This window comes from Nicotiana tomentosiformis, chromosome 3 (assembly GCF_000390325.3).
Source record: "Nicotiana tomentosiformis chromosome 3, ASM39032v3, whole genome shotgun sequence".
Classification (NCBI taxonomy): Eukaryota; Viridiplantae; Streptophyta; class Magnoliopsida; order Solanales; family Solanaceae; genus Nicotiana; species Nicotiana tomentosiformis.
This window is the reverse complement of record NC_090814.1, coordinates 53,060,580-53,087,323: the sequence shown is the minus strand read 5'-3', so window position 1 is coordinate 53,087,323 and position 26,744 is coordinate 53,060,580. Positions and strand designations below refer to the sequence as shown.

At 37.2% G+C, this 26,744-nt stretch overlaps 1 protein-coding gene across 1 annotated transcript; it reads left to right on the top strand.

Annotated features, from left to right (window-relative positions):
* The first annotated feature begins 3,535 nt into the window (after positions 1 to 3,535).
* LOC104093521 (protein BTR1-like) lies at positions 3,536 to 20,573 on the top strand. The gene is made up of 4 exons (XM_070196959.1): positions 3,536 to 3,718; positions 9,241 to 9,407; positions 9,486 to 9,586; positions 15,429 to 20,573. The coding sequence occupies exons 1-4, from the start codon at positions 3,625 to 3,627 to the stop codon at positions 15,439 to 15,441; spliced, it is 375 nt and encodes a 124-aa protein (XP_070053060.1). The 5' UTR covers positions 3,536 to 3,624; the 3' UTR covers positions 15,442 to 20,573.
* The last annotated feature ends 6,171 nt before the right edge of the window (positions 20,574 to 26,744 follow it).

Below are 26,744 nucleotides of genomic sequence, written 5' to 3'. Positions count from 1 at the left end.
CTAATCAGATGATGAAATCAATGAAATATTCATGTATATTAACCAAATTCGAGTTAGAATCACTTACCTTGATGAATTTCTTGAAAATCCCTCGAGAAATTGCCACAAACCTAGCTCCCTAGGTCCAAAATGTGAAATAATACCCTAAACCCTATTTATATAGTGCACCTTTGATCTCCCACTTCGCTGTCCGCAAAAGTTTGAGCGCGGACGCACCTCCTAGGTCCCGCGGTCGCGAAAAACTAGTGAGGCCGCACTTTTGGTGGCTGCACTGTCAGGCTTTAGTATTTTAGCCATAACGTTCTCTACATATGTCCAAATGATGACTTCTTTACCTTTCTGGAAACTAGACACGAAGAGCTACAATTTTCGTTTTAGAATAATCTCAAAATTCTTTGTAGATCAAAATATATAGGCTTCCGAAGTCGTACTAGAGTATATGCATAACTTTCTCCGGAGTGCGGCCACATCAAAATTATGCAGTCCGCAAAATTCCAAGCGCGGCCGCGAAATTCTGCTGCGGTCCGCGAAATTCCAAGCACCAGAACCATATCCGAGTTTCGGAAATGCCCGGACTCGCTCAAAACTCATCCCGAAACACACCCGAGCCCCACGAGACCTCAACCAAACATACCAATCAATCCTAAAACACAATACGAATTTAGTCAAATCTTCAAATCACTCAAAACAACATTAAAACACAAAATTACCCTCGAATTCAAGCCTAAGAACTTCTAAACTTTCACATTCGACAACCGATCCCGAAATCAACCAAACCATGTCCGAATGACCTCAAATTTTGCACACACATCACAAATGACAATACGAACCTACTCTAACTTCCGGAATTCTATTCTGACCCCGATATCACTTTTTCCACTGCCGACCGAAATCGCTGAATTTCCAACTTTCGCCAATTCAAGCCTAATTCTACAACGGGCCTCCAAATTACATTTCGAACGCGTTCCTAAGTCCAAAATACCTAACGAAGCTAATGGAACCATCGGAATTCCAATCCGAAGTCAAATGCTAAAAAGTCAAACCTGGTCAACTCTCCCAATTTAAAGCTTTAACAATGAAATTCTTTCTTCCAATTCGATTCCGAAATATCTGCAAACCAAACCGACAATTCACACAAGTCAAAGTACATCATACGGAGTTACTCATGCCCTCAAATAACCGAACGAAGTGCAAATGTTCAAAATGATCGGTCGGATCATTACAATTGCAGTAGAAAGCTTGTATATAATTATTATAGCACCATGAACATACATATATGTATGCTAACCTACTGTCAATTTGTGCAAGGAATTTCAGCAGTAAAAGCCTTCTATGAGCTACTTAGTTAGTCGTTTAAATGCTTATCACCATGATGAAAGCAAACATATTGCTCCTGTTGAACTTTGTCCATTATTGAATACATTGCATAAACTATTGATAGTGAGGTACTTAAGATACTCGCCTGCTTTCCCTCTTTAGTTAGCAAAGTAATATGATTGTTGGTGCATTGAAACTATAGAGAGGTTTCATGAGAGGCAATACTTCAGTCCTTGAGAGATGACACCATGAATGATTTCCGTGATTGTATTGAGATTGCACAAAATCATGCCTTATACAAACCTTCATTACTTGGGCAGTAACATTGATTAAGGGGCCTTTGCACACCGCCATCACCTGCTATTCAATTATCTGAATTCTTCGATAGTAAAGTTATTTATGAAATTAGGTGTTGCGTGTTTGATGTTGATTTGTAATTTGGAAAGATCTTCAAGAAGTGTAATACCTTCCGCATCTGCTATGAGAATCAACAGTTTCGGTTGCTTTATGTCTAACAATTGGATGCTTACTGACATCATTAAGAATTCTGGACAATGCATTTGTAGCGTTTTTAGTATGTAATTGACCCAATACATAATCCACCTCATGCTTTAATAAAGCAGTCGTTGAACCTACAGATTCAGAAATTGTGTAAATTGCTTCCCGTCCACCTTTGTTCTAACGTGCAAAATAGGGATACTGAGTAGATAAAATAGGAATTTGAAAAGGATTTGAAATAATAAAGCGTCAGTTATATAAAATAGGGAGTTTTGTTGGAAGCCCACCTTTGGAAGCACGATCAAACCGTTTTTTTCTTTTTCTTTACAAAAATAATTTGCAAATTTGAGTGTAGTTATTAAAAAATGGCCAACAAAAAAGTAGGAGTAATTTTGTTTTTTGGTAATTGCCAAGTATAATAAATAAAATAACTGCCAAAACATTGGAGGAAGTATACAATTTTTTTGAAATTCACAAGTTGAATTTTTTTTCACTAGTTTATATTTTAAATTAATTTTAAACTCCAACTATGTTGGAGATTTATCCTAAAGTTTGACATGTGTTGAGTTGTGAGTATTCCACTTGGCATCCTATCATAGTTTTGCTTTTCCTATTTTATATATATATATATATATATATTTTTTTTTTTTTTTTTAAAATTAATTTTAAACTCCAACTATCTTGGAGATTTGTCCTAAAGTTTGACATGTATTGAATTGTGGGTATTCCACTTGGCATCCTATCATAGTTTTGCTTTTCCTATTATATAAAAGATAGATAGATAGATAGAGTTTTTGGCCAATATTGTCCCTTATCTTTGAGGGTAGGTCTATTTTGGTCTCTCAAATATAGTCCTGAGCATATCTAGCCCCTTAAGTATGCTAAAGTGGAGCATCTTTAGTCTCACTCACACAATGTGTTCAAAAACTAACGTTGTTACCCAACTCCGATTCATGAAGCAAATCTTCTACTCTGAAGCAAAACGTTTACTCTCCTTTTATTGGATAACGCAAATTATCACTTTTAATTCCTCATTTTTAGATAATGTCTTCTAAAATTTTGACTTTGAAAATATCCCCTTCTATGCCAGTTTTCAATGAGAAAATGACATTGTATAGCTGCTGTAAAAATAATACCCGAAAAATGTATAAAATTTATATATTTCTTTTATATATATATATATATATATATATATATATATATATATATATATATATATATATATATATATATATATATATACATACATTTTGTATGTTAATATACAAAAATTATACAAAATTTATATATTTTTTCCGCTACCAGATGTAAATAGTTTATGACACGGACTAAAAGTGATAATACAACGTGGTTATTCGTTTGCTTCAATAATATGCCTAGAAGTAATTCTGGTTGCTCTATTTTTTTTAAATTTTAACTTTTCTTTTTGGAAAAATCAACTGAAAATTTTAAATGTATATATATACAAAAAAAATATAAATTTTATATATTTTTAGCCTATTATTTTTACAGCGGCTATACAATGTTATTTTCTCCTTGAAAACTGGCACAAAAGGAGATATTTTCAAGGTCAAAATTTTAGAATACATTATCTAAAAATGAGTAATTAAAGTGATAATTTGTGTTATCTACTAAAAGAGAGGAAACAATGTCCAACATTATATCATTATATTTGAGTGTACCAAAATACACCCAAAGTTACAATATTAGTCAAAAACTATAGACAGTTACACAGAGAGTCACATATCGCCGCATCCTTCTGATGCGAATGCTTTAACTCGCTTCTCTATTCACGCAGAAACACTGATAATGGCAACGGAAGGGACAGAATCTAACTACAATTCGTCTACTGAAGGTCTTCAGGACCAATCTTCGCCTCGCGAATCGCTGCCTCCTCATTCAGGTAATCATCACTGTTTTTATTCTCTTCTTTAGCGCATATTTTTAACATCTGGATGCTTCAGATCTGCTATCTTTTGTTGTTCCGTATTTGAATTTTATGATAATGCCGTTTTACATTGTTGATCCGCCGTTCTATACGACAGTGTGAAAATCAGTATGTGAGCAGGTTTTTTTGCTTATATGTGTGATTTTAAACCCTAAGGATGAATTTTGGTGTTTTTTGGGATGTATATGAGTTCATAATCCGATGTTTGGTTCCAAAGATGCGAATTACGTCTCAAATAAAGATGTGAATTACGTCTCTAGATATACTTATAAAAAAACTAATATCTAGCCGATTTGATCCCTTGGAAGTTGGAACAACTCAACGAATTTAGTAAATTATTTTAGGAGGCCCTAATGACTATAGATCGAACCTATCCAATTTTTACACTATGATGGTTGGCTGTTCATGGCCTAGCTGTATCTACCAACTACCGTCTTTTTTCGGGATCAATATCAGCAGTTCGTGATAGACAACAAGACTATTGCACGTCGCGAGAAAAGCACACTGGAAGGTTAACTGAACCTTTTGGTGTAACGGAAACACTTAGTAGGTTCAAGAACACTTCTTTTGGCCCAAAGTGGCTCAATATGTTCAACTCATTGTGGAGAGATGCACCGTTTGTCACAAATCCAAGAGCCATCACCAACCGTGCATGTGTGCACATCTAGCAATCCTTGGAATGATGTTAGCATAGATTTTGTGGTGGGCTCCTTGGAACAAAGACTTAATAATGCTAGTTAGCTGTCGGTTTTCTAAATTAGCACTCTTGAGTCGATGTAATACCATTCATAATGTCTCTATTATTTTCTTATCATTCTTCCAAGGAGGTGGACAAGCTTCATGAAGTTGTAAAGATAACAACTTTAGGTTGTGACTTAAAATATACAAGTCACTTTTTGAAGACTACGTTCGGTACCCATTGACAGACATGGTGAGAAAGAGTCTCAGAAAATGAGACTTCTACCACATTTTGAATTTGCTCATAACATGAAGAAGCTTTGTTTTTGACAGTGTTTTTGAGAGCGGTCCTTCGGTTTGATTCGTATTCCGATCAAAAACTTTATTTCTTAAAAGGATGAGAAGCGCAAAAAAGCGACAGAGGCTCGCCTCGCTTCAAAAGCGAAGCGCACGCTTCATTGAAGTGAAGTGCAATTCTTAAAAAAACATAATGTAAATCTTGCAAAGACACAATATAAATAATCAAAAAGTTCAATTTAAAAACTTAAAAGTAGGTACCACAAAATCCTCCATAAACCATAGGGCAAGCAAAATCAAAACCACTAACTTACTAGAATCAACATCTTATTCTTTACTCTTCTTGTTCTTTTTCAAGATTGTCAAAATCTTGAATTCCTCTATTATCTTCATATTGCTCGTCATCTTCTTCTTCCCCCTCCTCTTCCTCTTCATGATCACTTTCATCTTCATCAATTAGGGATAGAGATCGACTTGTAGTAGCCACACTTTTTCCCTTCCTAGTCGAGCTTGAACTTGAAGTATTCCCCCCTAAACCATAAGCGTTCTCCCCAACTCCACTAGCATCCGCAACATCACCCCAAGTGAAATTAGAGTCCCCTTCAAATACTTCTTCATCTTCACAATTTTCGGGGACTCCGGTTAGCCACTCATTTGCCTCATTGTCCAAAAGAATTGGATCGATTAGATTGCGGTTGTAGCAATGCCTCAATGCTCTATTATATTTTATGAACACTAGATTATGGAGGCGCTTCAAGATTAGTCGATTCCTCTTCTTTATATGAATCTGCAAACAAGATGTGTCAACTAATTAGTAGGAGTTAGGACAATTGAGATATAATTTACTTTATCTCAAAACACGTAATCATTCTTTTTAGTTCTCACGTATTAAAAAACGCTCCAGTTCCTTTCATATCCGGATGAACTACGAGTTAAACTTAGAACTTTGATGGCGAAAGTCTGTCAATCCGGAGTCTCTGCACCATATTGGTCCCGCCACTCAACTATAGAAGTGAAAAAAAACTATTCAACAGTTAATAAGTATAAAAAATACATTAAAAGTTAGAGCTATAAAATATAGAAGCACTCGATCACCGGGCGACTTCGTCTTTCTTTGTTTAATAGCCATTCGCAGCTTAAAAAGTCCTTCACCTGCCTTGTAAATAGCAAACTGATCTACTATCTTTTCTTGCAAGTCTTCATCTGGGGTCAACTTAATAACACACTCATGGAATCCCTTCCACATTTCTCTAGCCAGTGAATTATTTTCATACTGATCATAAAAGAGTGACGGGCTCAGAATAGGTCCAGCTGCATGCAAAAGTCGATGAAGTTGTTCCGTCCATCTTGAATCAATGATCTGAAAGACCTTTGCATATTTCTGTTCATCAGTGAATGATGCTTGAATAGCCTACTTGGCCCTATCCATAGCTTCATAGAGTTAGCCCATTGATGGTTTTTGCTCCCCTTCCACCAAACGGAGTACTTTAATCAAAGAGCCACCAATTTTAAGAGCATGAAGGACATTATTCCAAAAAGAATAAGAAAGAATAATGCGTGCAATATCTTTCCCCCAGCTTCCTTTGCAAATTTACTCTTTTCCCATTCCTCTGAAATGAACAACTTTCTCAAATTGGCTTTTGCAAGTGAATACTATGCAAAGTCAAGAAAGCAGTGGCGAACCTTGTCTTGCCCGGTTTCACCAAATGTTTTTGTCTGGTGAATCTTCTCATCATATCCAATAACAAGGGCTGCTGAGCAATATAAGAATATACCCCAACACCCTGACCAAAAACTGTAGAGAAGGGTTTTTCCTTGAAAATGTCCCCGAATATTAAGTTGATACAATGAGCCGCACATGGAGTCCAATAGACATTCGGGTACACTCCTTGCAACATACCACTCGCTTTAGCATTTTCACTTGCATTATCAGTGACTACTTGAACAACTTTGCTTGGGCCAATCTTTTCAATGGTGTTCTGAAACAAGGCGAACATTTTGATGTGGTCAGTGGACGAGTCGCTAGCATCAATCGACTCAAGAAGCAAACTTCCCTTGGGAGAATTCACCAACACATTAATAATCATTTTCCCAGTTCTTGCCGTCCACTTATCCATCATAATGGAGCATCCATACTTATTCCACATAACTTTTTGTTCCTCCACAATTTTATTGGTCTCTTCCACTTCCTTATTTAGATAAGGACCTCTGATTTCATGATAAGTGGGAGGCTTCATCCCAGGTCCATATTGACCAACGACTTCAATAAAGTCTCCAAAAGTGTCAATATAGTTGACACAATTGAAGGGGAGCCCAACATCATAGACTCATCGTGCAAAAGCTTTAACTGCACGATCCCTTAAAATGTCCTTAGCAATTTTTTGCACATCTTTTCCACCGCTCATTGCTTCTGGCTTCTTTGGGAAATAACAATCTATAGGACCTTTAGTCTTACTCGTACCCGTCGATCCATGGCTTGAAGAGATTGCATCTCTTCCCCGTTTTGTTGGAAGTGACAAACCTTCACCTTCTTCCATATCATCATCATCATCATCAAGATTGGTCGCAAATGGTTGATGACTCATTTAATTTTTTTGCTCCTTCTTCGAACTTTGGGTCATTTTCAAATCCCTATTAAGATATAAGAAAAAACATAATCAAATAAATTGAAAATATAATATATATAATAATTAACTTTATAAACTGAAATACACATAAAAATTAATAATTAAAGGCTAAAATACTAATCAAATAAATTGAAAATATAATATATATATATATATATATATATATATATATATAAAATTAACTTTATAAACTGAAATACACATACAAATTAATAAATAAAGGCTAAAATGCTAAATAAGAAGAATAAAAGGAAAAAATAAATCGCGCCTGCCCTAGATGTGAGCAGACGCCTGGACGGGAACAAGAAGAAGAAGCAGAGAGAAAAAAAGGAGAAAAAGAAGAAAGAAGAAAGAAGAAAAAAAGAAGAAAAATTACCTGGAGGAGGTCTCTGGTCTTGGATGGTCTTGGCTGTCGACTGGAACCCTAGCAGCAACAATTGATTTTGGGAAGAAGAGAGAAATGGCTGTTCACTTTGGTCTTAGAACAGACCCGAACTTTATTTTTTTTTTAAAAACTGACCCCTCTGAATAGAAGCGAGCGATTCTGCGCTTCTCGCTTCTAGGTCGCTTCGCTCTTCTTCTACTGAAGCTAGCGCTTCGTCTGGTCGAGTCGCCTCATGTATGAAAAAGTGAGCAGCCATCGCTTCACGTCGCTTCTCGCTTAAAGCGACGAAGCGATCGCTATTTAAAACACTGGTTTTTGAGTTGGAGAATTGCAACTGCGAGCCTAGGGACTCTTTATGACTGTACCTTAGGAATGAGGCATTCTGTCCAAGCACAATTCAGAACTAAAGCCTCAATTAAAGGGCCTTTTAGAGTGCTCAAAACTTTTTTGTAGCAACACTACAAGCTGGAGCGTAAGGGAGGATACAGTTGGATGTCAAACATCTCTTACCCTAACATGTATATGATTAAATCCAAATTTGAGGCAAAATCCTCTCCATCTAGGGGAGATTGATGCAGGAACGAGTAGCCAAGTTTATATTTGCGCTAAGTCAAGTCTAAAGCTCCAATAGCATTAGGTCACTTTAGGGTCTTATTACAATATCTAAAGCTTTTACATGCATTATAAGACTGCCCAATGTTAGTTGACCTAACAAAGTTATGATTACTCATGTTTGGGCTAACAAAGTATGATTATTACCATCTATCAACTGGACTATAAGGGTGATGACGCACCATATATGTGCAAAAGCATTACTTAGCTGATTACTGATAGTTTGAAAGTAATAAATGCATGATTTTTGCAATATTTGTTACAGACTAGAAGTTAGCAGTATTTTTTTTAAAGTTTCTTTCTCCATTTAAGTTTTTGTTTGTGTTGAATAACCTTTTTTCATTGTTATTGCGTTTTCGTTTTTCTTAACATGCGTTTTTCTTGGTTAAAGTGGGCGCTTTATTTGCACTTTAAGCCCAGCAGAACTTTATGCTTTTCCCACTTTGTATAGTTGACAATATTATCCTGTATTGCATCGATTTTGGTACTTTTCCTTGTTTTTGAAGACGGGAAATGAGGTGGCAGATTTTGTTTTCATTACTAAGGATTTATATATGAAGAGCTGCTTGATATCACGAGACAGGCACATAGGTATTGCACTTTGTTTAATGCCTTTGCGATTTCATGAGCATCATGTTTACTTGTTATCCTTTCAATTTGTTTGTTCAAAATCATGATTTTAATTTTGATTAGTAGCCTGTGTTGTCACTATCTCTTCTGATCACTAACTTACAATATCAATTTTAGGGCTACTTTATTTCGTGTTGTCTCTTATTTCCTTCTCACTCTGATGTTCCAGCCTCCAGGCCACGAGGAGGAGAAAACTTATGTCAAGTTTCTTCTATCAAATACTGAAGCCGGCTCAATTATTGGAAAAGGTGGCTCAACAATCACCGAGTTTCAGTCCCGTTCTGGGGCAAGAGTTCAGTTGTCACGCAACTTCGAGTTTTTCCCTGGTACGTCAGATAGGGTTATAATGGTATCTGGGCTTGTGGATAATATACTCAAGGCAGTTGAACTTATTCTTGGTAAATTGTTAGATGAGGTAATACACCCTCTTGAATCCCATTCTCTGTACATTTATCGATATATTGATTGAAATACTGTCTCTTTCTTGAGTCAGTTTTATGCCGAAGATGGTGATGATGTGCGATCAAAAGTTAGACTAGTTGTGCCCAATAGCTCTTGTGGTGGAATTATTGGGAAGGGAGGAGCCACGATAAGGTATGAGTTCTTACTAAATTCGTACCTCATGAGCATTGCGGTTGCATTTTGCGTATTGCTCTTAGAAATGCACCTGAGTTTCATGTTCTTTTTTAATTGAGAAGCAGTCCACCTGGCAAATGTCCTTGATTTTTTTCTTTATTATTATTATTATTATTATTATCATTATCATTACAGTGATGTACCTAAATGACATAATGTACTGATATACTTTTTGCTGTAATTTTCACTCACTTTTATTTTATTTGGAATGATGATGATATGAGTTTAGCTTAATGAAAGATGTGAGGATTCATATAGCCGACCCCAACTTGTTTGGGACCGAGGCGTAGTAGTTGTTGTTCTTCTCAGAGTTATGGCAAAAGTTGCATGTTGCCATGTGCTGGAGTGATTCTCTTGAAATGAAAGTGTTCATTTGTCTTTGGTTTCTGACTGGCACAATGATCAATTGCTTGAGGCCATGCATCCATTGAATAATGAATAGCAGCTTATTACCCCTTGAAATAATATCACACATGCAAATAGAGGCTTTGCTTCTATGCATGTTCAAGCGACTAAGTTCCTTCTTCCAATATGAATCATCAAGATTCTTTTTTCTAAATTTGTTTTCTAGATTAAGTCTCCATAGCTAAATTCTCTGGGTCAATGTTACGATATCCTGTCCTAGACCATGTTTGCCCTCAATGTGACACTTGGGAGTAGTATGGGAGTAGTTTCTAGAAGTTGAGCTTTTGCTCTTTTACACTTTTAGGTTCTCTTTCTATCTGTTTCATCAATGTCCTATTCAATTCAACCAAGTCCTATGAGCACAGATCAACTGATCAACCAAACAAAAAAGAGGGGTGGGGGGTGGGGGATGCTATATGGATGCAGACTGAAGCTTTAACCTTACTTAGGCATTGAAGGCTATGAGTATTTTTGTTACTTGGGATAGGAGATAAATGTGATCAGTAAATTCAGTCACCTTCTATTACCTATCCGGAAAAAAATATATTCAGCCACCTTCTCTTATATTAAGCTAAAAGGGGGATTGTAGTCCATGTAGACAAACTGTTTAGGGTGCTGTAGGAAAAGGTCTCTTGTTGCATAGTTATTAAGGATTAAAGTATATGTTCTATCATTAACTTAAGTTATTATTTTTTGTTACAAACAAAAATATGTTTTAGACTTGGGACTATTTCGTTGACCCCAACTTGCTCGGGATTGTGGCATAGTTGTTGTTGTTGTTGTTGTTGTTGTAGTATTCAGGACTTTCACTGTGTGTGTGTCCATATATGTCTTTCAGCAAAAACTGTAATTTTGCTGCTGGATTCCGATTTGTGATTCCATTAAGAATGCGATTGATTTTAGCCGTTGGAAAAGTCTTTCTTCTACATAGATGGGTTAGGCTGGGTTAGGCTTGCATCCAAGCAGATGTAGTGCATTTTATTTGATCGATGTTAGTTTCCTGGTTAATACAAATTATTGTGTGTATTTTCTGGTAAACCATCACAAATACACCCTGCTGATATTTTGATGACATTATATAGCTTCTATGTTACTTATTAAGAAGAATATATCCTATATGATTGCTTTCTATTTCTAAAATAACTGTGAAAAGTTTCTTTGATAGCAGATAAGATTATCAAAGAACATGTGATACTTATATTTGGAAATAGAATAATGTAGAAACAACACCTTTTCAGAAGACATAACAAAAACCATTTCTAAAGGAAGGTGGGGATTTTTATGGTCTTCCAAAGACCGGTAACATTTCTCTTAAGTTAAAGTGCTCCACATAGTATTCCGAAGTTGAAAATATGACTCGGTATGAGTTTGATCTTAATATCTCTTGAATTTGACTTTGCATTGCACTTATATATATGTATACTTTATCGAGCCGTGCTATAGTCGGCATGGTACGACACCTATTGTGCAACCACTGATCAGTTGGGTATGATGAGACTTGATATGAGACATTACCGAGTCCTTGTGTGGCTGGGTACGATGATGTGTTATGTGAGGCTACCGAGTCCTCATGAGGTCGACTACGCCGAGTCCTGTTGAGGCAATGTGTAGTCGAGTCCTCCTAAGGTCGGATGCGACCGAGTCCTCTATGAGGACGAGTATGGTGTGATGTGAAATAAGACTTTATTGAGTCCTCTCGAGGCCGGTTACGCCGAGTTCTGTTGAGATCGGGTACGATCGAATCCTCTATGAGGCCGGGTACGATATGAGATGATATGCCCAAAGAGTGGCTGAATGTATATATTATAATTAATAAAATGCATGGCTCCAATGAGTGGCTTGATTTGTTTGCAAAACTTGCATACATTCATGAATCCATGGTTATAGAAGTGCACGCCCTCAGTGGCTTGTCTTCGGTATACATGTTAAAATTGTATATTTCTATCTCTTATGTTATGCCTTTGATTTACGTATGTTATCCGATTTACATACTCAGTACATCTTTTGTACTGATGCCCTTTTCTTTGGGCGTTGTGTTCATGCCCACATGTACATATAGACCCGGTGGCGTCCCTCCCTAGCAAGGTACCCGCTTGAGTTGTTGGTTGTCGCACTCCACTTCTCCGGAGTAACTGACCGAAGTGAATAGGTACTAAAGCACAAGTTTCAGTCATTTTGGGGTACGGTGAGGCCCTTTCCCGACCAAGTCATGTACTATGTTTTAACACTCTTAGAGGCTTGTAGACTAATATTCGGATATATGTAAAGGCTGGTTATGACCATGTTGGTAACAACTGTGAAGTTGTAGTGTTAATATTCCTTTCACAGTTAGATGTGCACATTTTAAATTCTGGTATTATTACTTGGAGGCTTCGTTGGCCTAGGTTTCCTGATTAAAAATGGTCTTAGTAAGGATGTTGGTTCGCACGGGGCCTTCGGGCATCGTGTGCCTGTCGCACCTCCCAAGGTTGGGGTGTGACAAACTTGATATCAGAGCAGGTCTGTCCGAGGGAGTCTGCTAGTCGTACCTAGTAGAATCTTGTTTATGGGTATGTCGTGCACCATACTTACAAACAAGAGGCTACGTGATATCTAGAGTGAATACCTTTCCTTCTGATCTAGATTGTGCGCTAGAGCGGGGTCGTAAGTATTCGTTTCTAATCCCCATCTTGTTTATGTTTATAGCGATGCCTACCACAAGATGCCAGACATTTATTCGAGGATTGAATGAAGAAGCAGGAGAAGGTACCAACCAGGTGCCACCTGCCCTTATGGGTCAACACGGACCCCCCAATGAGGCTGATACTCAGGTTTCGGGGACAACCCCAATACCCCCAGAATGACAAAGAGAAGCTAACGAGCCTTCGATTCCTCCCCGTTTGTTCCTGAACAAGATCAAGATATGAGGACTGCTCTGCAGTTGCTGACTCGATTAGTAGCCTCTCAGGCCCAACGTCAGGTCCTTGCCACCTCAGATAGAGCAGATAGTACGAGAGTTCGGGATTTCATAAATTTGGACCCCTCGGTATACACAGGAACAGATCCAAACGAAGATCCCCAGAATTTTCTAGACCAGATGCATCGGACTTTATGAGTTATGCATGCCACTAATACAGAGCCTATGGAGATTGTCTCATATAGATTGCGAGATATTGCTGTGACTTGGTATGAAACTTGGGAACAATCTAGGGGACCTCTTGCCCCACCAGTAGGGGATGGATGGAGTTTTCTGAAGCCTTTCTACAACAATATTTTCCTATTGAGCTCTGCCGAGCTAAACAAGACAGTTTCTTACGTTTGGAGCATGGTAACATGAGTGCTCGGGAGTACATCATGCAGTTTAACTCCTTGACCAAGTATGCTCCTTTGGTTGTGGTCGAGATGAGTGATAAAGTACATCTATTTGTGGGTGGTTTTGGACCACATTTGATCAACGAGTGTACCATTGCTTCTCTAAGTCCAAACATGGACATTGCTCGCATTCAAGCCTATGCGCAGAGCTTGGAGGTTAAAAAAAGGCAAAAACGAGCTGCTCTAGAGCATGATTGGGGCCAACATAAAAGAGCCCGGTCTATAGTTGATATAGTGAATCTCGAGGTGAGTCCAGACTTTCGTTTGCCCGACACCTATCTTATCCGGTAGCTAATACAACAACATAGTTTCAGGGTCAGCGTCATGATTGAACCACTCATTTTGGTTAGGGTCAGAACCCCCGAGGACAGAGCTCACAATATAGTGGAGACCCTAATAAGATGAGGCCCCCGACGCCGCATTGTGGTCGGTGTGGTAGGAATCATTTTGGCATTTGCCACCAGGGTTCAAACATATGCTATTCTTGTGGGCAGCCCAGTCACATTATGCGTTTTTGCCCAGTGAGGAATATGGTAACATGATGCCGCCAACAGGACCTGCAACATCTTCGTCATCATCAGTACACCCTCATAAGGAAAGCATGCAACCGTCGGTAGGAAGAAGTAGAGGTAGAGGTGGAGCATCTAACTCGGGGACAACTGATATTCAAGTTAAAGTATGTGTATTTATATGCATGCCGTCTCGCATTTTGCTCATATTTGGTGGAATCAGGATGTGTAATATAATAATTTATTCTAATTCATGGTATTTTTATGTGTAGGAGTCACCCGGAGCCAATGAGAGACGAAATTGTACGATTTGAAGCAAAAAAAAAGAACAAAACAAAAAAAATGGGCCAGTGTAGCACCCTGGGTAGTGCATCGCGCTACCCGTGGCACAATTTACAGATCTAAAAATTTGGCCAACAGGCGAGCGCCAGGGCTAGTGTGACGCGCTACCCTGGGTGCTGGGTGATGGAGAATCTCCTATTTTGTGCGGGACAAGGTTATTTTGGCCCTACACACCCCCAACTCGTATAAAAAGAAGTCTAAACCTATTTTGGAGGGGGGGAGGGGGGGGAGGGCACTTTGAGAGAAAAACACAAGCACGAAACACTCGAGAGAAAGGATTCTCAATTTTTCTTCACCTTTCTTAGTATTTTCAACTATTCAACACTTATGAAATTGTTTAACTTTATCACGTGTGGCTAAGAACCTCATTATTCTGGGGCTATGGGTCGTTATTGACTATTGTACTTGACGATTGATTGCTTTGCTTGGTTTATCATATTAATTTGTTTATTCAATCTTGCACTTAATTATTCTATTGCGTAGCTAACAATAGAGTACTATCTACGAATTTATAGTTGAGGTCGAAAGTGGGAACTATAGATTGCATATAAGATTGATTAGAGTAAGTTTTTGAATCCGGGCATCAGAGAATAGATTCGCGATTAGGATAGACATATTCTAGTTGCCTTACTTGGTTAGTTTTGCAGGAAATCTATATGCATTCTTGTTAATTCTAATTCTATAGACATATAGTATTAGGTTGGCTTGAATAGGTGAGCGAAGCGTCGAAAGAACTTCGCGAGCATAATAAACCCTTTTAATCAATAAATTAGATAAATCAAGTGATTAAATGAACCAGAAGAACTCAATAGGAGCGACATTAATCCCATAACCCCAGAATATTCCCACCTCATTGAATTCTTTCTAAGTGTTTGTTTGCTTTACTTGCGATCTTATTTTCTTATTAATTTATTAGTAATTTAGTTAATAAAAATCACCATCATTTTCCTCATGACTACTTGAGTAATAAATTTATAAATAGTTTAGATTGGACAATAGTTGATCATAAATCTTCGTGAAAACGATACTTTCTCATCACTTTATTATCGATCGTGTATACTTGCATGTGCGTTTGGACCCAACAAGTTTTTGACGCCGTTGTCTGAGATTTAGAAATTAGCTACTTGTCCGAAATAAGATTTTATTTATTTTTGTTTGAGATTTAATTTGTTTTGCTATTTCTCACTCTACAGGTGTGCATATTGAATGCTAAGAAGAAGTAACAGTTTGAACAATCTTACGCCTTTTGATCTTGAACCCGAAAGATCTTCCACAGGTTAAGGACGGAGGCAGAAGCAAGATAAAGAATTGCAGAGTTGCGCATCGTAGTCCAACCACAGCCAATTGAGATGGCAGAAAATGAATAGCGACCAGTGATTGAGGCCTCAAGGCCTAGGCTCACGAACATGAATCAGGCTATCGTTAGCCTAAAATAACTGGGCACTTCGACCTAAAACAGTACATGATGCAACTAATTCAATCCATAGGGCTATTTGTGGGTTTGTCGAGTGAAGATCCCCAAAGGCATATATAAATTTTTTTGGAGATTACGGATACATACAACTATCTGAACGTCTTCAAGGACTATGTCAGACTAACTTTGTTTCCCTTTTCTCTGATGGGGGAAGCAAAGTAATGGTTAAACAAAGAGCCTGCAAACTCAATCCTCACATGAGATGATCCAACACGCAAATTCCTCATCAAATTCTTTCCCACTAAGAAAACAATGTCATTGAGAAGCCAAATTTTGGGGTTTCAACAAAAAGAGGGCGAGACTCTACGTCAGGGCTGGGAGAGATATAAAAAGCTACAGAGAGATTGTCCTCACCATTGTCAAACTGATGAAGTGTTGGGACACACGTTTGTGGATGGGTTGGACGAGACCTCCAAATTGAATCTAGACTCAACTTGTGGAGGAAGTTGAATGCAAAAGCCCTACAGTGAGATTCAGACTCTGCTGAATAATTTCACTACAAACGATCATAACTGGCAACGTGAGAGTGAACCAAGAAGAATGATCAGATAGAAAGCAACAGGTATACTCGAGCCAGATGAGATGTCAACCATGCGGCAAGAAATTTCTAAGCTTACCAACAAAGTGGATAAGATGGCAATGGGTCAAGGGCATCAAATGCATCAGGTTCAGAGGATTGCCATATGTTTTGAAATTTGTAGAGAAGGTCACACGAGTGACCAATGTTCGGTGAATCCAGAATCTATTTATTATGCGAGCCAGTAGAGTAGAGGTCCAATGATACAAAATGCACAATATGGGAACACTTATAATCCCAACTGGAGGAATCACCCGAGCTTCTCGTAGGGTGGAAATCAAAGTCAAAATCAAAACCAATACAGACCCCAAGGAAACTATAACCAAAGCCAAACACCACCACAACAAGCAGAAGAGAGCATAAATGACTTGTTGAAAATGTTGTTGCTTGACAACCAACAGCTTAGAACCGACAATCAATAACTTCGGCTTGACAATCAACAACTCAGGACTGATTTTAGAAATTTGGAGAGGCAATTCGGGCAAATAGCCTCTAATTGGAATGTTAGGCTAGCTGGAGCACTCCTAAGTGATATTGAGAAGAATCCCATAGAACACGTGCAATGAATTAATCTGAGAAGTGGGAGAGAATTAGAGGAGCCTCCTTCTCAAAAGCATGTATCTGAAAGAGAGTTGGTGCCTAAGCCAGTAAAAGAAGCTAAAATAAGGATGATGAACACAAGCAATAGATAGAGGTAATGCCACCAACGCCTTTTCATCAAAGGTTGCAAAAATTGAAAGATGATTCCGAGTACAAAAAGTTCTTAGATATATTGAGCCAGGTGCGTGTGAATCTACCTCTGGTAAAAGTGCTGCAAGAAGTTCCTAAATATGCCAAGTATCTGAGAGACATTGTGGCCAACAAAAGAGGGTTGACAGAGTTTTAAACGGTTGTACTTACTGAGGAGTGCAGTGCTAGAATACAAAGTAAGATCCCGCCTAAGTTGAATGGTCCAAGTTGTTTTATAATTCCCTTGGCGATTGAAAAACGCGAGTTTGGTAGAGCCTTGTGCGATTTGGGAGCGAGCATTAATTTGATGCCACTATCAGTGTTTAAACAGCTTGATCTAGGAGCACCTAGGCCTACTACTATAACACTACAGCTAGCAGATCGGTCATTGTGAGCACGCAATTTTTTCCCTACCCATAGTTTACTCCTAAATAATTCACAAAAATAATTTTCTAATTGTCTTTGATTTTTATATAATTTTTAGGAATTTCTCTTTATTTGTTTGGTTGCATTTATTTGCATTTGTGCATATTTAGGAATATCGTAAATCATGAAAGTCATGAAAAAATATTTAATCTTTATTTCATAGCATTTTAAAATTTTAATTGCATTGCATCACTAAAAATAAAATCACAAAAAATGCATTTAGTTACTTTGCATTGTAGGTGCAGTTAATTAGTCTCTTTTCTTTTAATTTGTAAAAGTAATTGATTAGTTTTAGTTGTTAAAATAGTTAAATGGGTTAATTTTGCATATTAGTTTTAAAATTAGGTTTGTTAGGATAAGTGGCTAATGTTGAAAATCAAAACAAAGAGGGAAATGGGAATTGGTGGGTTAAAAAACCGGACTGGGCCATTGTTTCAGGCCCAAACCTTTGCCCAAATCACTCCAGACCCGATCCCTTCGCCTCGTCTCCAAGAGACTACCAAACGACGTCGTTTTTGGCGTGCGTAATCTCGGCCATTCATTCTTCTTGATCGAACGACTGGGAACTAACTCTTCTTCCCCATATAACTGTACGAACCAAGTCCCTACCCCCAAAAGCCTCTCAGAACACCCTCTTCTCTCACCACTGTTTCTCTGTCCAACGCCGCCGCTGAAAATCGCCCACGGCGGCGGCCGACTTCCAAACATCCCAAAATTTTCGACACGTGATCTCCATCTCCCCCTCTCTCTTAATCTTCCATTGGATTTTTCTTAAGGTCCTCATAGTTTCATGATTTTTAGATCTAAGAACCAAACCAAAAATCTAATCCATCCCCTTCTTGTTTTCTCCTAAATCTCAGCTTGCTCGAGGTCGAAACGTGCACCAATTAACCCTCCTTGTTGTGTATTCCAATTTGGTATTAGTATTCGATCTGTTTCTAGGCCGTCAGAATCTTTTGTATCTGTCAAACTCCGTTGAACCTCAACGGGCTTTGTCCAATGAAACACTTATCGGACATCAAGGGTCCAGATCAATGTTCATTAGACAAAGATCGTTACCGTTAAACATTGAAACGCCGGTGTTTTGAATCATCTCCTTGGCTTTTGGGTCTTATCGACTGTAAGTTTCTTTTCCTTAATTTTGTTTCTTCATTATTATTCACAGATGTCGTGGTTTTAGGTGTTAATGTGTTAGTTTAATTATTAGTAGGCATAGTTTGAAAAGTAAAGAGAAACTGTTTGATTACATTGATCATTAGCCAAATTACGTGATTGCATATTCCAATTTGTTTTAATCGCTGTAGTAATTGTTGTTTAATCGGAATTTGAAATTGATTGATAATGTTTTGTTGATTATTGGGTATTAAGAAATTTGGGTCTCCCTATAAGGCAGGCCCATTGGATTCGAGTTTAGGAACAAAGGGGCAGAAGGGTTAGAGGAAAAGGAATAATTTAAAAAGGACCTGTTTAGCAAACAAAAGAGGGAAGGGGTCGGGGGTAAAGGGGAAAATAACAAAAGAAGAGGGATGAAAGAGAAAGGAAATAACTGAAAAGATTCTCTGCATTTTCTATATAACATAATACACATTGATAGATTGCTCATTCATTCTTACTCACACATTCTCTCTCATCTCGCTCACACAAAAATTCTCACTCCTCTCATTCACTCACACACTTCACGGACTTGAAAGCTCTTCATATTCAAAGCTATGAGTAAAAACTTTAAAAATTTAAAAAATATTAACTGAGATCTGAGATTTAGGATAACAAAAATATCAAAAAGGGGAAAAGTGTAGAAAAGGGAATTTCAAAGGCTGGACTGATTTCTACTCCTTTGTTTCAATAATATCTGGTTGCTTTGAGTCGATTTTGGACCTAAATTGAAGATGTGTTGCTGATTATGCATTGCTGAATTCTTCTCGTCTTCACTCTGCCTTTATTTGGCATTTCAGTGTCTGTGTTGCTGATTTTGTTTCGAAAATTGAGAAGAAAATTCAAGATTCAAAAATATTTTCTTTTTTCTTTAGAAGTTTTTCTTTCATAAATTCAAAATAAAAGTTCAAAAATTTAAAAATATTTTCTTTCTTCTTTAGAAGTTTTTCTTTCAAAATTCCAAAAAAAGAAAACAAATCAAAATTCAAAAAAAATAAAACAAAAATATTTTCTTTCTTATTTAAAAGTCTTTCTTTTAAAAAATTCTCAAAAAACTAAAAAATAAAAAAAATCAAAATTCAAAAATATTTTCTTTCTTCTTTATAAGTCTTTCTTTCGGAAATTATAAATAAAATTCAAAATTCAAAAAAGGGTTAATTTATTTACTTTATTTCTGATCTTTCTGAACTACGCAAGATCTGATTCATGTTCCTGCATGATACGTAGGCAATCCATAGCAGGTTCGATTGAATGGTTAAAAAAAAAACAAAAAAAAGAGAGAAAAGAAAGAAAGAAAAAAAAAAGAAAAGAGAAAAAAGGAAAAAGAAAGAGTGTTCATTCTAACATGTTTGTTGTTTTGAAATAAAACCTGGTTAAAGGTGGTCGGTTTGTTGGTTTGCAATGGCGAGTCACAAAAACAATCCAAGGTTCCTCAGAAATAAAAATATCTTCTCAACCAATGGAACAAGCACCACTGTTTGATCCAAGGTCACGAAAAGGAAACTAGGCAAGTTGGTCGTGAAAAATCAAAAAGGGAGGCAAATGTTGGTTGACTTTACCAGGTTTAAGCAATAGGATATGCACTGCTCGGGATGATTTGATGATGGAGAGACATGAAAATCTTTCAAGTCCTTTGGGAAATTAGTTGCTATGAAATCTCCCATGTCGTCAGTCCTGAAATCCGATAGTCAATATTGGGAACGATTTGATCAAAAAGTCAAAATTTGAGTGTTGAATCAAAAGCAATAAAAAAGACTGAATGCCGTAGTAGTGCTGATATGCAAATTTGTGGCTAAGATGTCGCTTAGCAACTGGAAAGTCACTCCTCTTTTAGACATAGAGGAGTCTTGGTAGCTTGGTTTGTCATATTTTCTGTTATCTGGGTTATCCAGGGCTGTAAACCCGATTTCAGTTTATTTGTCTTATTGTCAAATCCTTCCATCCTTTATTTAATGAAATACAGTTTGTCCCTTTGTGTTATCCTGTCTCTTTGTGGCATTCTATGCTTAATTCTTTCGTCGCTAGTTTTAGTGACATGACATGCGTATGGAATTTTCGACCGGCTTTTATAAAATTGATCTAGTGTTGAATTGGATAACTGAGAAAAAGACATTTTTGATGATTAATAAAGAGTCGAAACACCTTGGAATTAAGCTCGAACAAAATTCATGTGGAACTAGAATAGTCATACTCGTGGAGGTTAACGATCTTTACCTTCAAATCATTGTGAAGATCGGGTTTGAGGAAGAATCAATTGATGGTGGAAAGTTTGACATTAATGCATGGAAACTGTCTTTCGACCATGATACACTAAGAAGACAGACATGTTCATTCAATCCGGTGATCGCCAAAAGTTACTATGTTTGGCGTTCTCGAGGCTGGGAGGCCCTTTTTCTGCTATCCAAACACTTTATACCCTTCCTTACCCCTTTTGAGCTTGAGTTATTTTCTTTGACCACCCTCTTTTGGAATCAAGTTTCGAGTTAAGTCAAAAAATAAAGAAAGAAAAGAAAAGACCATGCCCCAAGAGTATAAACTAGGAAAACTCTTAGAAAGTTCAAGTGAAAAAAAAGATCAGTCAAAGGTCCATACCCCCAGAAAATAAAAGCTGGGGCAATTTGTTTTGGAAAAAAAGAAAAAAAAAGACAGAGAAACATAAAGAAAGATGAAAAAAATAGTTAGGTCAGATGCTTGAACTATGTTTGACCTGAATCCTTAAAAAAAAGAATACGTAGGCAGCCTTACACGGTTCGATCCGACCAAATAAGAATCCAACCAAAATAAAAAAAAAATCCAGTATCTAAAACTAGGGCATGAGTTTGTTTTAGTTTTTGAAAGAGTCGATTCCAAGAGTTGTAAGTATACAACCCATCATATTGAGTCTACTTTGAGCCTTCATTCTGTCCTTTCTTTCTAACCATATCCAGAAGCCTTCCAAACAAGACCTGATCAGTTTTGAGAATGGCAAGGGAAATCCGCAATGAGCAATGGTTGTCATATGAAGGACATGGTCATGGTTCTCATTCAAGGAATCAAGAAAAGAAAAAACAAGAAGAGAAAGTCTTACTAGTGAAAACCCTCACAGGCACTGTAAAACAACGGTAAGTAGAGATAAATAAATGAGAGAGACTTGTTGGTAAATATTCCTCGGGGCACCACTAGTCGAAAGTGAGTCGTGAAGCTGATGCAAAGGATTGGCACGAACAAGCCCGACTTCAAAGGTCATAAGAAAGGTAAAAGGGAAGATTTGATCAGTTTGATAGATCAGGCCGTTGAGTCCAAAATGCATGTCATGATCATTAAGGCTAATTACCAAAAACAAAAAGCTCGTCGTTCCTTTCTGACAGGGGCATTTCTTGTTTATATTGTTTCTTCGCATCATTATGTCCTTTGTTTGAGTCGATCCTCATTAAAATAAGCAAGAAAGGATTTCAAAATCTGCTACCAGCTTTTCAGTTGCACAAAGCAAATTCTGGCCTGAACATTCAAGACAACACTGTCTGGGGAGTAATATGCACTCAGTTATTGCAATCGACATGTGTTGAGGATTCGTGCAATACGAAGTTTCCCTCAAAAGATACTTATGTTGGCCTACTTGTCAAAATTAAGCAAAGAAAAGATCGTAAGATTGATTACGGGTTCCTTGTGGTACTAAACAAAGACTATGGAGTGTGCAAATCATGTGGAAGGCACATATGCAATTGTGATTCTCTCCGACAACCAAATTGCTCAAAAATCAAAAACCATTCAAAAAATCAGAAAAAGGGTTACTAGAGCAAAATATCCTTTTGGGATAAGGTTGATTGAGCCACAAACACAAAATGGTATTGTGTGTGAAACAATCAAGTTTGATACGAAGAGCAAAAATCTCTTGAAAGAAAAAACAGAGTCTCCCAGCAGTGTAGCCAACTACCAATATAGTCGGTCTTCCAGAAGCGAATGGGCACAAGGCCAAGCTGCCAAAGACATCAAGGTCACAAACTTACCACCTCCTTTTGAAACTCACAAAAACTTTCTTTGTTTGAAACAGGAACAAAGCAGTGCAAGAAAAGTGGTTCAAAAAAAAGGGAAAAGAAAAGGGGGGTTGAAAAATGAAAAAAAAATAAGTAAAGAAAAAGAAAAAGAAAAGAAGAGAAGAGCTGACAAAGGGAAGTTTCTCAAATCTTTACCTTTTTTTGTCTTTCTAAAATGCATAAAATCATATCATTTCTCTTCACATTTTTCTCCTAGGGTAATGCATCCTAGTCTGATGGATCTTTCCTTCCAATAAAAATCTTAGTCTGATAAATCATTCTCCTAAGATAAAAAGCCCTAGTCTAATAAACTTTCTCCTAGGATAAAAATCATAAATGAATTTTCTCCTAGGATACAAAGTCTTAGTCTGATGAATATTTCTCCTAAGATAAGAAAACTTGGTCTGATGAATTTTCTCCTAGGATAGAAATCTTAGTCTGATGAAACTTTCTCCTAAGATAAAAAAGAAAACAAAACCTAGTCTGATGAATTTTCACATAGGATACAAAGTCTTGGTATGATGAATCTTTCTCCTAAGATAAGAAAACCTAGTCTGATGAACTTTCTGCTAGGATAGAAGTCTTAGTCTGATAAGTCTTTCTCCTAAGATAAATAAAACCCAGTCTAATGAATTTTCTCCTAGGATAAGAAATCTTAGTCTGATGAATCTTTCTCCTAAGATAACAAAGAAAAAAAAACCTAGTATGATGAATCTTTATCCTAGGATAAACGTCTTAGTCTGATGAGTTTTCTCCTAAGATAAGAATCCTTAGTCTGATGAATTTTCTCCTAGGATAGATGTCTTAGTTTGATGAATCTTTCTCCTAAGATAAGAAAAATCTAGTCTGATAATTTTTCTCCTAGGATAGAAATCTTAGTCTGATGAATCATTCTCCTAAGATTAAAAAAAAAGCCTAGTCTGATGAACTTTGTCCTAGGATAGAAATCTTAGTCTAATGAATTTTCTCCTAAGATAAGAATCCCTAGTCTGATGAATTTTCTCCTAGGATAGACGTCTTAGTCCGATGAATCTTTCTCATAAGATAAAAAGCCCTAATCTGGCGAACTTTTTCCTAGGATACAAAGTCTTAAACTGATGAATCTTTCTCCTAAGATATATAAAAAATCCCTAATCTTATGAATTTTCTCCTAGGATAATTGTTTAAAAAAAAAAAAAAGAAGTCTAGATCTTATAAAAAAAAATGTTCATGCCCTCAGGAAATAAACTTTAAGATAATTTGTTTTTAAAAAAAAAATGTTTTTCTCAAAAAAGAAAAAGAAAAAGGAAAACATAGTCGCATGTTAGTATATGGTACATCTTTCCCTAATTGCATTTTCCAACATAGGGTTTTCACTCCCTAGTTGATATTATTTTAGACATAGGGTCTCCACTCCCTAATATTCTTTTCCAACATAGGGTCTCCACTCCCTAGTTGATTTTATTTTAGACATAGGGTCTCCACTCCCTAGTGTCTTTTTCCAACATAGGGTCTCCACTCTTTAGTCTCATTTTCCAACATAGGGTCTCCACTCCCTAGTTGATATTATTTTAGACATAGGGTCTCCACTCCCTAGTCTCCTCTTCCAACACAGGGTCTCTACTCCCTAGTTGATTTATTTTAGACATAAGGTCTTCACTCCCTAGTCTCCTTTTCCGACATAGGGTCTCCACTCCCTAGTTGATGTTATTTTAGACATAGGGTCTCCACTCCCTAGTTGATGTTATTTTAGACATAGGGTCTCCACTCCCTAGTTGATCTCCACTCCCTAGTTGATGTTATTTTAGACATAGGGTCTCCACTCCCTAGTCTCCCTTTTCCAACATAGGGTCTCTGCTCCCTAGTTGATGTGAGCTTAAATGCAGGGTACACCACTCCATGATCTCCTTACCAGTATAGGATACACCAATCCCTAGCTGTGTTTTCCAACATAGGGTATACCACTCCCTAGTTGATTTTATCTTAAATGCAGGGTACACCACTCCCTGATATCTTTGCTAAATATAAGGTACACCATTCCCTCATCGCATTTCCCTAACATAAGGTACACCAATCCTTAATTGAGGCACTATTTAGAAAATTAGGGTACAACATTACCAAATAATCATGTTTTCCGAGGGTACACCATTCCCAAATTCTTATTGCTTTCAATAATGAAGTAGTTTAGAGTTTTTGTTACAAATAACTCACGAAATTTTTCTAGTGAAAACTGGGGCAGAAAAATTTCGTTTGTTTGTTTGTTTTGGTGTCTAAGAAGGTGCGAGATGATCAAAAGAAGAAGTCTCAATCCAGAATAAAGAAAAAAACAGAAAATAAAAAAGAAGTGAATCCAAAATGCAGAGGCAGATGAAAAGATGTGGAATGCTCAAGACGTGACTGAAGTCACGAGCATTGCATTTCTCGTTTTGACCGGAAGAAGCCTTAGAAGAATTAACTAACACCTGCAGCTAGCAAACATCAAGGTTCAGAACAGAGTCTGCGTGAAGAACCAGTCAAGACTCAAGATCAAATTTTAGAAGACTTATAGATATGAATCTTGTAACTCATAACTGATAGGCTTGTTTAGTTTCTTTTGATTTTGATTTTAATGTAATAGCAGGACCACAGACCGGAGCCTCGACGGAACCTTACTAAACTCTCGAACTCATCATTCCATCATTCTCCTTGAACTACACGCGACCCGATTCCCTTATGACCCAAGATATGTAGGCTGTCCAAAATCAGGACTCGATTACACCCTTTCCATTGTTTATTTTCCCTTTTGAATAAAGATTTGGTCAAATATTAGTCACATGGCTCACCTTGTCTTTCCCTGAAAACTCTTCATGTTTTCAAGCACAGAGGGGCAGCTGTGAGCACCTAATTTTTGACTATATTTGATTTTTTCATCACTTTTTAGTATGTAAATATTTGCTAAGTTTAATATTGATATTTAAGCCTTTATTTCACTTTTTAGTAGGTTTATTTTATAAAATTAAAAATCACATTCACATTTTAGATCATAGTTGTGTTTTATTTGCAAAAGAAAAGAAAATTCACAAAAAATAATAATATATTTTTCTTCTAATTTTTGGTAAGACTAGCAATTTTTATAACTTTTCTTAATAGTTTCTTATATTTTTTCTAGTTTAAAATACTAGTATAATATTTTTAATTTTAGTTTATCTTTAAAAAGAAAAGAAAAAAAAAAGAACCAATGCAAAAATGCCACCTAGCAAGATTCTTTCATATCTTTTGTAACAAACTCACCTGCACACTCCTCACACTACACGTTGGATTCCTTTTTACAAAAAGCTCCTGCACATTTTTCTTTCTCCCCAAGACACACAGAGCTCACACCCCGTCTCCCTCCAACTCATTTCTTCTCCTTTATCTCTTTTATATAAACACGCTCAAACACACCAAAAAGGGGCTGGGGAAACGAGAGAAAACAAAGGGGAACACCTGAAAAAGGGGGAGAGAACAAAATTAGAAAATCTTAGAGAGCAAAAACGCAAAAAGGGAAGCCACACTAATTCTTCTTCTTCCACACGATGGTTTCTTGCCAAATATTACGCACGACGTTGCCGAGGTGAACGACCCGATCCCATAAGAGTATTTATAGAAATGTCGAGGCGTACAACCCAATCCCATAATAATGTGTACACTGCCGAGGGTCGAACGACACAAACCATAGATGCATCTATTATACTGCCGAGGCGAACGACCCGCTCCCATGAGAATATGAAATTGCCGAGGCGAACGACCTGATCTCATTAGAATAAGAAGCTTTAACGGGTCCTTGACCCCACTCACGAAGATACGTGTGAGTTATGAAATTTAAAGAAACTTTTCAATGAAAATGCACAACGCAAGAGGAATTCGTAAGGGAAACACAATTATTCCGCGGCTAATCAAGTAGCTCATAAAATCTCCACAATAGCGAGTCTATGTCTCTACGCAAGCCTAATCTCATGTCGCAACATGAAGTAAAGGAATTAAACAAGCAAGGATAACTCAATTAGTACAATTAAAGCATGGCGGGAGCCTAAGTGTAATGACCTGACTGATCTTTTTGAGCTCTAGCGCGTCGTTTGGCGGTTTGAGGCCTCGAGTAGCTTCACTTCATATTTTATGATTTGTACGTATGGTCGAAATT

Bases quoted from the DNA above. Each gene is read 5' to 3' on its own strand.
- LOC104093521 (XM_070196959.1), top strand. From the start codon at position 3,625: ATGGCAACGGAAGGGACAGAATCTAACTACAATTCGTCTACTGAAGGT. The intron at 3,719-9,240 runs GTAATCATCACT...TTATTGGAAAAG, and splicing joins ATCGCTGCCTCCTCATTCAG to GTGGCTCAACAATCACCGAG. The intron at 9,408-9,485 runs GTAATACACCCT...TTCTTGAGTCAG, and splicing joins TTGGTAAATTGTTAGATGAG to TTTTATGCCGAAGATGGTGA.